The sequence below is a fragment of the Hydra vulgaris genome, chromosome 06 (assembly GCF_038396675.1).
Source record: "Hydra vulgaris chromosome 06, alternate assembly HydraT2T_AEP".
NCBI lineage: Eukaryota > Metazoa > Cnidaria > Hydrozoa > Anthoathecata > Hydridae > Hydra > Hydra vulgaris.
In genome coordinates, this window is record NC_088925.1 from 30,857,375 (window position 1) to 30,870,000 (window position 12,626).

General features: G+C 24.5%; 1 protein-coding gene across 1 annotated transcript in view; it reads left to right on the plus strand.

The window, feature by feature from the left end:
- The window catches only part of LOC100209434 (myosin light chain kinase, smooth muscle), a 38,909-nt gene that overhangs the window by 5,897 nt on the left and 20,386 nt on the right, over positions 1-12,626 (plus strand). Inside the window, exons 2-3 of the mRNA XM_065799845.1 lie at positions 2,828-3,109; positions 8,386-8,445. Coding sequence (XP_065655917.1) covers positions 2,828-3,109; positions 8,386-8,445 — 342 coding nt within the window. The remainder of the gene's footprint in view (positions 1-2,827; positions 3,110-8,385; positions 8,446-12,626) is intronic.

Here is a 12,626-nt window from a genome sequence, read left to right on the forward strand (position 1 = left end):
TTATTGAAGTTTTGAAAGTTTTGCAAAAATAAGGAACCCCATAAAACAGTAGAATGAACCCCATAAAACAGTACGAGTAAGCGAATGGTCCAATTTAGCCAGGGTACGACTAAAGCGGATGGTTTTATAATAAGTTGATAGAGAAAGGGGAATTGAAAATATGAAAAAAAAAAAAAAAGTAAGTATTTACTGTATAATCATTATTATATTATTATTATGATTTATTTTATGATATTTTAATAACTTTTATTTAAAATCAACTGTGCCGTTTAAGAAAAATGATGATCCAACAACTTTGTCAACCAAGAAAATGATCATCAGAACGATCAAACGAAAAAAAGATCTTTGATTTATACTAAATTATAAAATCTTTAAACAAAAGCAATTTAAACAAAAATAAAAACTTAAAAAGCGTTCAAATACTGAAAAAATTCTTATTTGGTAAACGTTTTTGTCTGGTAAAAAACTTTTATTTGGTAAATGCTTTCCAACAATCAAGCTTTGTGTTAGAATTTTTGAATTATAAAATGAGATTTTAATGCTAACTGCACTTCAAATAGTTCCTTGTTTAAACATATAAACTCCCCGGATATTCTATTCCAATAAATACAACCACAAATATCAGCCACAAACAATAAAGCAATAGACTCAGTATTTTCCTGTCGAGAATGAAAGTCTAAAAAAATCTATAAAAATCCACCAAAACGAATTTATATTAAGTACCGAAACACTTTTGGGTTTGCCTTAAACTAAATATAAATTTGAAATATTTTTTCTAGGCCCCTCATTTGGGATTGTTTTTATTTTTATATAAGTTTCTTGTATTTACAGCCTATTGGTAATTAGATTTTTTTTAAATTAGAGTTTAAAATCTTTTTTATTCAGTTGCTTGTTTACGCCTTATTCCTTGTTGTTAGTGACGTAACTGCGCCCGCTACGGAAATAAGATAAAAATCAAGGTACATCTAAAAATCGGGCGTAAAAATCGTTCTTGTTAACATTGAAAGTTTTTACCGAAAAGAAATAGGTATTATGTTAAAACAGATTAACTTATTGTTTTAAAATACAATATGATAATTTCTTTTAAAGAACAAGTAATGACTTATTAATTAATACGTAAAAAAGACAAAAAAACATTGTATTGCTTAATATTAAACAATACAATGTTTTTTGTCTTTTTATACAAATTTCTGCAAATAGATTTTTTCTTATTGTGCTATCTATAAAACAACTTACAAGATCTTCATTATATTATTGTTATTTATAAATTTATCCTATAAAGTTTCATAAAGAATGTTCAAATTAACAATATATAGGCTTTAAATCTTTTCAGAATATCTTAAATAAAGTTATAAGTCATTTTAGCGTTGACGTTAAAATTCGAAAGTTATACTCTACCTATCAAGATTTAACAAAAGTATATAATTTTTGTGAATATTTGAAGCCAATCAAGTTTAGCGGCTTGTGACGTCATAATATTTAAATTTATTTTTTTATTTGACACTTGCGCGGTTTTTATCTATTCATGATCTTAAAGTTCCATAATAAAAATACTTAGTTGGTCATGTTTAGTATATGAGAATGTGTTAATTCAACAACTAATAAGTTCTATTGTTTAATCAAATTTATTTAAAACTCAAACATGCTTCTTTTTATAAATAAGCAACTGAAACTTCGAAATGTAGTTATAATTCAAGCTGATAATAATCATTATTATAATGTTAAATGCTGATATCAGCATATAACAACATGAGATAGTGTTTCTATATTCAATCTTATTAAAGTTATTGGCAATAAATTAATTATAATTAATTAAAAAAAATAAGCAGATCATTCAAGTAAATAACTACATGTAATTTATAATACAGTTTTCAAGAGCGTCAAATGTATTGAAAATCGATGAAGTGAAAAATTTACCTTCACTTCTTACATCAAAATTTAAAAACAAAAAGAATATTTTACATAACGTATTTAACTAGTTTATAATATTTAATAGTTATGTAATGTTTGAAAGTTCATTTAGTAATGTTTGTAAACCTATGACAGTAATGGTGGTGATTGCCAATAATAACTGGGACTACAGATTCAGTACAATCTCTCTAATTTGAACTATATAGGAAAAAAAGTTTAGTCAAAGTTTGACTAAATTTCAAGAAATATTGACCAAATATAGTCCAAAGAATTTTTTTTAAAACTTGAAGATAGAACAAAGTACATACTTTCTAATTGTGTATTTTACTTGATTAATGTTTATTGGCTTGTTCAGACCTAAAAACAATAAAATAATTTATGTAAACATTTCAGCCTATCTATCATACTTTTTTTTTATTTCTATAAACTTTATCTAGTAAAGTACCAAAAAATAACAACTCACTTAAAAAAAGTTAAGATATTTAATCTCAAAATCTAAAAGTTTATTCGTGAACAGCCCTAACCCTTTACTTCCCTATGGATATTTTTATGTACTTTACTAGATAAAACTTTATTTTACTAAGCTTATAAAGCTTATTATAAAACTTATTAAATTATAATTTAAAAAAAAATTATTGAGATCACAAAAGTAAAGATTTAAAGCATTACCTCTAAATCTCTCATAAATATGTATATATTTTTATATACTATATGAAGATTTATAACAAAAAAAAATTATATAATGCTTAAGGCTTTAGGTGAAAATGAAGATTAAAAATGACAAAAAATCAAGATTGTGTTGTAATAAAATTTTTTTAATGAACTTTCTTTAAAAATAGAATTTTAAAAATCATTTCCAAGATTAGAGCATCTAAAACTCATACATATCTAAAAGTTAAACTAATTTATATTTTAGGAGCTCCCGTTTTTATTGAGAAGTTGCAAAATTTGGAAGTAACTGTAGGTAAAACCGCTATAATTGATTGTGTATGCGAAGGTGAACCTGAACCTGATGTTGATTGGTATTTTGAAGGCAATCTAATTAAAGACGCAGGCCGTTTTCGATATTTATTTGAAAAAGATGATGTTATTGGATTGGAAATAAAAAAAGTTACAGTTGAAGATGAAGGAGAATATAAATGTGTAGCTTTTAATAAAAGTGGTGAAGTAAGCTGCAAATGTGAACTTCTTGTAAATGGTAAATACTTTTAAATTTCAAGTTTTCAATACAAAAATAATAATGTTAAACATATACACAAACACATATTGAAATGATGACTGATTTTTTATTTTAATAAAAATAAAATAGTATAATAATGACAACAGATCCTAATAAATTCAATTTTAACTCTTTAGTTACATTGATCAACATGTTTATTTACTGAAAGTTAACTCATTATTTATATTATATATATGTATATATATATATATATATATATATATATATATATATATATATATATATATATATATATATATATATATATATATATATATATAAATATATATATATATATATATATATATATATATATATATATATATATATATATATATATATATATATATATATATATATAAAACATGTTACAAATTGAAAACTTTGAGTGTTAAAAAAATTGGTTTTGGTATTTGTAATTTGATTGGTTAAACATTTAACAAACACACATACAGCAGAATTCTCAAAATTCATTGATCTTTTTTTGTTGTTGTTGCTTTGATGTAATAGAATAATATGGATAAAAATTCCCAATATTTTGTAGATCAATAATAAGTTAATGTAACTGAAGACTTGAAGTTAAAAATGAACTTTATTTAAAAGTGTACACAAAAATAAACAATGGTTTTTAAGTATTAAAATAATTTTTCTTAGTTTGCCTAAACCATTTTACTGTATTTCAGTCGTAAAATAGAGGAAAAAAACTGTAATTGCAACACTTGAGGGAGTGTTTAGTGTTTGTCTAGAGTATTAGTTGGAACAGGCTTACGTTTATTCCGATTTAAGAATTTTTTTTGATTGAAAATTATTTTTCTTCTTTTTCTACTTCTTTAGTAAATAATTATTTATTACTATAACACCTAACTATATAAAACTTAGAGTGATTAGTATAAATTTTTAGTTATTTTAAGTAAATACTGAATATTATAATAAATAATAAAAACAATTGAATAAAAATGTTAAATATTAAATATTATAATATATAATAAAAACAATTTAACAAAATGTTAAATATTAAATATTATAATAAAACAATTGAATAAAAATATTAAATATTATAAAAAATAATAAAAACAATTCAATAAAATGTTAAATATTAAATATTATAATAAATAATAAAAACAATTCAATAAAATGTTAAATATTATATGCTACAAAGCTTAATATTGTAGAATATCAAAAGTTAAAATTTTGAAATGTAATGTTACATTTTGTTTGTATATATTTTGATGTGTTTATAAAACATACTGTTGTATCACATCAAAAAGAACTTTTTTAAGTTGAGCGTAAAACGGCTTATGTATTTTAATACAATTCAACATAATTTATATACAAACTATTTCTCTTGATATTTACAATTATGTCATTATATTATATACAAATATGTCTATATACATATGCAATTATTTACAAGTGCGCAAATCAATCGTTAGCTTTAAAACAATCATTAAATATAATTACACTTAAAAAACACATACATTTAAAAAACATTTATAGTCGATATATCACTAAATATAAATACAAGACAAGTAACATTAAGTTTTATTACATCTTAAATGCAATATATTATATCTTATAAACATATTGATGACAAAGTTAATCTTTTAAAAAATATTTACATTTTTAAACACAACTGTTGTTTTTTTATTTCAAAATTTTTATAATACAATCTTTTAACTTGAGCTGTTAAAAAGTGTTAAGATAATATTGGTATAAAAGATACTAAAGGTAATAGAAGTTATTAAACAAAAATATTAATCAGCCAAACAAATTTTCACGATTCCATTGATTATATGAAAGTGAATAAGTTGAATATGATGCTTCTGTAATGATATTGCTGCATCTTTGATAATAAGTTTTCTACAGAAGGCATTGTTTTTCTTTCTTATATCTTTCTTAGCATGTGGTAAAATCATTGAAGCCCCTAAGAATACATGCTGTAATGAAAATCAAACAATAAAGTTTGATTGTAAATATGACGGTAACCCTCGTCCTGAAGTAAAATGGTTTCAAGGTAAAAAACAAGTGAAAAGTGGAGGAAAATATCTAATAACTAATAAATATCAAGTATCAACTCTTCAAATATTTGATTTGACAGCTTCAGATGAGGGTTACTATAGTGTTGTTGTAAGTAATGAAGGAGGGGAAGATGAGGTGTCATTCAGTTTAAAAATTAGTAAGTTTTTCTCTTTGTTCCACATAAAATTTTCAAAATAAAAAATCATGTTTTGGTAATTTATTCATAAAAAATTAGATACTTTCCATTAGTTTTGTTAACAAAATATACTAAAATTAAAACCAGTTATATAATGGTTGTTTATTATTTATAGTTATTGTATTTTTAATTTGAAAATATATATTAAATAAATAAAATCAGAACTTGATGACTATAGAAAACTTCTTAACTTTTTATTTTAAAAGTAAAAAACTTTTACATAATAAAGGTTTTAGATTAAAATGCTGAATGAATAAATATAATGAAGTGTGAAGTGAATGAAAAATGCTTTTATGGTATTTTACAAGATTGTTTTTTAATCATCATCATCATCATCATTATCATTATCATCATCTTCATCATCATTTTCATCATCATCATCATCATCATCATCATCATCATCATCATCATCATCATCATCATCATCATCATCATCATCATCATCATCATCATATTCATCATCATCATCATCATCATCATCATCGTCATCATTATCATTATTATTACTATCGCATCATTATTACTATTACATCATTGAGAACATAGCTATCACACTGTTGCAAGTAATGATTACACCATCGATACTAGTACACTAATTAATATGTATTAATAAGTTGATACACTATATTTGTACACTAATTAATTAATACTTTTATATATTACATTAAATAAAAATATAATTATACGTATTATACCAATATATCTGTGGCTAACACGATTATCATGGATCCTGAGAATGCCAACCTAGCTGACCCAAGGATGCCACTTATATGGAAAGATAGTGTACACATCAAAGTATTTTAATTTTTTCTGTGGTAAAAAAGTTAAATTACATGAAATTTTGACTTTATAACCCAATAATTTTTATTGTAATTGTTTTATTGGTGCATGTATCTTTTTTATTTTATAGACTAAAATATTAATTTGCTATTTAAAGCATAGTTTGTTTGCTATTTAAAGCATGGTTTGATACAAGGCTGTTGTTGTGGCGGTGAGCTGGTATTATCCCTTATTGCAGTATCAACAATGCTAAGACAAAACTTGAGAAAACCTTTGTCACCATTGATTCCTAACTTAACAAAATAGCTGCCAGAAATTTTGCGAGATTGAATAATATGGTTCACAAAACTTGATGAACAATAACCCGAACTCTACCACAATTTTTTTTTCTGTCTGTGATATTCAAGTCACTGCAGATAAAGAAATTAATAAAGAATTGACCTGCTCTAAAAAATTCTTTATTGGAAATAACTTGAGATGTGATTTATTTTACTGCTTTGGCATCTTTTGCTGCTGTAGATTAAAGGTTTTCCCTGAACTTTAGTTGACAGCATTTGTGGACCAAACCTTTTCCTAAAGAGCTAAGGCATGTGCTGCAATGCACAGTTGGTACTTTCTCAATGGCAGTTTGCTCTTAAAGAGGATGTTTTTCTTGCAGCTTTGAAAAACTAATTTGGCAAATTAGGCAACAATGCATCATGCCTTTTGTGTGAGGTCTCACTTGAATTGACTTCAAAGTTGAAAGTCAAACAAAGGGGGAGTGCAACTTCTTTTTCCTCTTGTTTCCTAGGCAAAGTAGCTCTGTACAATTCACAGAGCCCTTGTAGTACCCAAGAATTACTAATATTGATCTTTTACAGTTAGCATATTCAATCTGCTTGGAAAGCAGTAAGCTGTCTTAGTAAGCACACAAACTTTCAATTTTCATCATGAATCTTTGCTTGATTTGCCATTGTGGCAATTCACTAAATCTAGCTTCACTAAATCAAACTCTGCCTTTTACAAAATTTAACTTAACATATATTGAATAACAATTAATTTAACATATTGTATATATTATTAATTAAAAACTAATAAAATCAAGGTAATATTTTATTAAATTACAAGGAAATAAGTATTGAATAATTCTTTCCTTACAAAGAAATAATTATTTATATTAATGATGCTTAATTATAATAATGATATCATATTTAATGACAATTTAGATGAGGTCTTATTTGATGACACAAAAAACAGTTTTTAGTGCTATTCAAAGATTCTCCCATTCATCTTTTTCATCCATTCATCTTTTTTTTTTGATAGAGATTTTCTCTATTTGTACTTCTGCAATTTCCATTCATAGAACTATTCTCCCATTAATAGAACTATTCTCCCATTAATAGAACTATTCTCCCATTCATAACATCTTTTTCTTTTGATAGAGATTTTCTCTATTTGTACTTCTGCAATTATTTTTATCAAATTTATCCAAATTTTGTTTCAAAACAACCCTAATCTGTAATGATTAATTTTCCTTGGACTCGCCCCCTTGAACCTCCAAACTTTTTAGCAGTCAGTTAACTTAATTATTTTATCTAAATTTTATGTCAATTTAAAAAATGTTTGGTTTTCTCACAGCTTTTCTGTTTTGAGAGAAACAAATATTTTTTATTTTGTTTGTAGGGATATCTACATAGAAAATAAATCTTTTCTATCATTTTTTAGCCTTTTTATGCATTTTGACATTAGCTTATACGTAAGAAAATGCTGAGATTTTTGCGCTATGCATAAGCCAAGCCAAACCAAATTTTAAATAGAAAATCAATATTTTGGTCTATAAAATGAAAATGGTACTAATAAAACAATTATAATAAAAATTGTTTGTATTACATTGTAGAACACTCATGTAACCATTATTTTAAAAATAGTGAATATCCCAGTAATTGGTAACATTTTGAGGTATAAGTAGCAAAAACTAACAAAATTTAAAATAAAACTGCCACAAATCCTTAATCAGTTAATCGATCAAACTGAAATTTTAGACAGTTAGACATGGCCATAGGCTACATTTACTCCAATTCTTATTAAATTTATAGATAAATTCTACAGGTGTTATTATTAGCACATCATGAAGTCACAATTTCAACCAATTTGAAAAACCAATAATATTGACATTTTTTTTACCAAGTCTCAAATATATATTAATAAAGATAATTTTTAATTGGTATTTAAAAAGATTTTTATCTTATAAAATTAAAATATAAGTTTTCAATAATTTCAGATCCCAATAAAAAGAGTGAAAAGACTGAAGAATCAAAATCAAAAAAAGTTGAAAGCTCTGGTAATTAATGTTAATTTATGTTATATATTTATTTCCATAGTAAATATAGTTTTAAAATTGTAATATACAACCCTCGGAATTAGGAAAATTGAGGTCGGCAATAATTTGCCGACCTCAATCTTTTAGAGGTCGGCATCAGGTCGGCAAAAATTATTTGATACAAAGGTCTAACCGTAAAACATAGAAACGAGGTCGGCAATTTTTTGCCGACCTCAAACACTTTCAGGTCGGCAGTTAGGTCGGCATTGCCGAATGCCGACCCTAATTCCGAGGGTTGAATATAGAATAAAAAGCGGTAAAAGAGAAAAAGAAAAGAAAAGATAAATATAAATATTAAAGATAAAACCAAATTATAATAACAAGTAAATAATTATTTATTTTATATGCATAAATAAATCGTTAACAATCTTAAAAATTATCTTCAAAAAAACACACATAAAAAGTCATACAAAAAGGAAGAAAAGAAAAAAAAAAAGGAAATAAGAACTTTGAATTTAAAAAAAAAACAAGAACACTTAAACTTAAATAAAGATTAAAAAAAAAAGAAATTAAAAGAAAACAAAAGAATAAAAGTGAAGTAACCAAATAAAGTAAAAATAAAAATTAAAAAGTAAAGAAAAGAAAAAAAGAAGAATTAAGTAAACTAAGAAAAAGAAAGAAGAAAAAGCAATAGTAGAATTAGAAGATTATAGTGAAATTTAAGAAAAATTTAGTTGGTTTATTTTATAATACGCTTTTAATTTTATGTAATTATTCTTATTTTATTTTATTTTTTCTTGCTTTGTTTTGTTTATTTTTCATTAATTTTTTCTTTTTTATTTATTGTTTATTATTATATATACTTATTATTATTATTGTTATTATTATTGTTATTATTGTTATCATTATTGTTATTATTATTATATATCTTTATAGTTTGTTAACTTAGTTACTTTAGTTTTACTTATTAACTTATAATACTAAGTATAAACTTAATTTGTTATTATATATTTTCACTTATTATAACTAGAATATTTTACTTATAATCATTCATAATTTTTTATTATTTTAATATAATTTATTTTATTTTATACTTATAACTTATAATTTAACTAATTATAACCTATTTTTAATATATATTTACGTTATTCTTTCCTAACTTTATTAATAGTATTTTTTTTAATTATTTATTTTAATTCTTAAATAAAAAATTATTTTTATTTTATTATTTTATTAATTGAATTATATCTATATTATTAATAAATATTATTATTATTTTTAATATTTTTGGTTATATTGCTGTTAATATTACTGTTTGTTTATTTCACTTCATTCAATCATTTCATTTTATAAATTGTACTACTTAAATGTCTACTCACTGCAAAGATTGTTTCAAGAAAATTAATACAAACCATCACTACCTTCAATGTAATCATTGCCTAAACCTTTTTCATTAAAAATGCTGTCGTTTGAATGATATGGAATTTAGGATATTGAAAAACTTTAAAACATCTTGGTTTTGTATTTCATGTAGAAAATATATTTTTCCATTTAGTTCTTTATCTGATAAAGAGCTGCGTCTGCAAACAATAAATGATAAAATTCATATTATTGAACAACATATCATTTTTTCCAAACACCATAGAGTCTAATCTTTATAATGAACTTAATAACTTCGTTTCCCATTAACTTAATAACAACAATGACAATGACGTAAACCTCAAAGAAAACCCGATTAGTTGTAAATATGTGGACATAGAATGTTTTAACTCTGCCAACATCAACAAAAATAATTTTTCTCTTTTTCATTTATATATTGCTTCTCTTATTAAAAATTTTGACGAGTTAAACTCACTTTTCTCTCTTATTAACCATGAATTCATTATTATTGGCATAACTGAAGCTAAACTGAAAAATAACATCCTACCAACTATCCCATTAAATCTTACCGGTTATGTTTATGAGAACACTTCAACTAAATTTTATCTTGGAGGAGCTTTACTTTATATATCTAATACATTAGTTTACAAACTTTGAAACGATCTTAATATGCTTAAACCAAAGTTTTAAAAATCTGTGTTTGTGGAAATCACCTTTCCTAAAAAATCAAACATCATTATTGGCTGTATTGATTGCCATCCTAATATGGGTATTTCAGAATTTGTTAAATCATATTTATTTCCACTTTTTGAAATGCTATCTATGGAAAAAAACAAAACTACTTTTTTAGTGGGGGATTTTAATGTCGATTTTTTATTAGCAAACTCAGATAATTCTGTCTCTGAATTTTTAGACACCATTCCTTTAAATAACTTTCTTCCCTTTATTTCATTGCCAACAAGAATCACAAAATACTGCTTATCAAACCTTGGATAACACGAGGAAGTTTGACTTAATTAAAATACGAAATAAAATATTTAACAAATTTCTTAAAACAAAGAATCCTAATAACAAACTCAATCTAGAAAAATCTTACAAAACGTATAGAAACTTACTTGTTACTCTCACCCATTGTAATCAAAAAAACCATTACTCTAAGTTCTTTTCTGATAATGCCAAAAATTTATAATCTGTATGGGATGGTATTAGGAATCTTTTAAACATTAGTTTGAGAGTTAACTCATATCCTTCCTGCTTATCTTAACTCCATGATATCTGACCCCATTAAATTTTTGGAATCTTTTAATTCATTCTTTGTTTCAGTTCCGGAAGAATTACAGAAAAAGATACACTCATCCAATACTGACTTTAATAAATATCTTAAAAATCCTAATCTTAAATCAATATTCATAAAACCTATAGACAAAAACGAAGTATTATCTATTATTCATTCTCTTAATGACAGCAAGGCTTCAGGACCTAACAGCATTCCAATACCTATTTTTAAAGCTCTTGCAAATGATATCTCTCCTATACTTTCTGAACTATTTAATCTGTCATTCATTACTGGTGTATTCCCTGATACCTTGAAAACTGCTTCTGTTATCCCAATTCATAAAAAAGACTCAAAACTTGAATGTAATAACTACAGACTAATTTCATTATTATCAAATGTCAGCAAACTTTTAGAAAAACTTATGTATTCTCGTATTTACAACTTTTTGAATAATTCTGCTTGTTTTCATATTCGACAGTTTGGGTTTTGCTCAAATCACTCCACTTCTCATGCTCTTATTAGCATTACTGAAATGATTTGTGGTGCAATTGACAGTGGTTCCTTTGCTTGTAATGTATTCATAGATCTTCAAAAAGCTTTTGATACGGGTGATCACAAAATTCTAATAAAAAAATTTAACTACTATGGAATATGTGGTATTGCTAATCATTGGTTTTCTTCATATATTAGAGATCGCACTCAGTTTGTTTCAATTAATGGATTTGAATCCACACAGAAAGTTATTAAATATGGCATTCCACAAGGTTCCGTTCTTATACCATTATTGTTTTTATTATATATAAATGATTTATCTTGTTCATTAAAAAATTCTAAGATACATCATTATGCTGATGATACCAATCTTTTATATATCAACAAATCACTTTTACAACTCTTTGTAAAAAAGTTAATCAAGATCATCATCGCTTATGTAACTGGTTAAATAGTAATCGTATTTCATTGAATGTCAATAAAACTGAATACATTATTTTTCATTCCCCTCAAAAAACTATTGATAATATTAAAATTAAAATTAACAAAAAAAAAACTTTTTCCCTCAAAATATATATATATTATCTTGGAGTATATCTTAATGATAACCTTGGTATAATCTTATATCTGTTTTCATCAAGATATGCTATAAGCATATCTTGATGAAAACAGTATAACTGTATCATCTTAAAAAAAAGTATAACTGTATCATCTTAAAAAACAGTATAACTGTATCATCTTAAAAAAAAACTTACACCAGCTAACAGTATGCTTTCTTTAATTTGTTAGTATGTTCCTATCCAAACTCTTTGAATAATTTATTCTTCTTTATTCTCTTCTCATCTTTGCTATTGTTGTATTGTTTGGGGTCAAAAAAGTCACTTAATGGCATTGCTAGTTTACAACGCGCATCTATTAGAATAATGGCATTTTCACTAATCCTAAAACTCCATGATCTTGTAAAGTTTTACAATTGTCTTTTTGTGTTTGACTTTCTCCAATATAAATTACCAAACTCTTTTTTAAATTTTTTTATTAAAACAAATGAAATTCA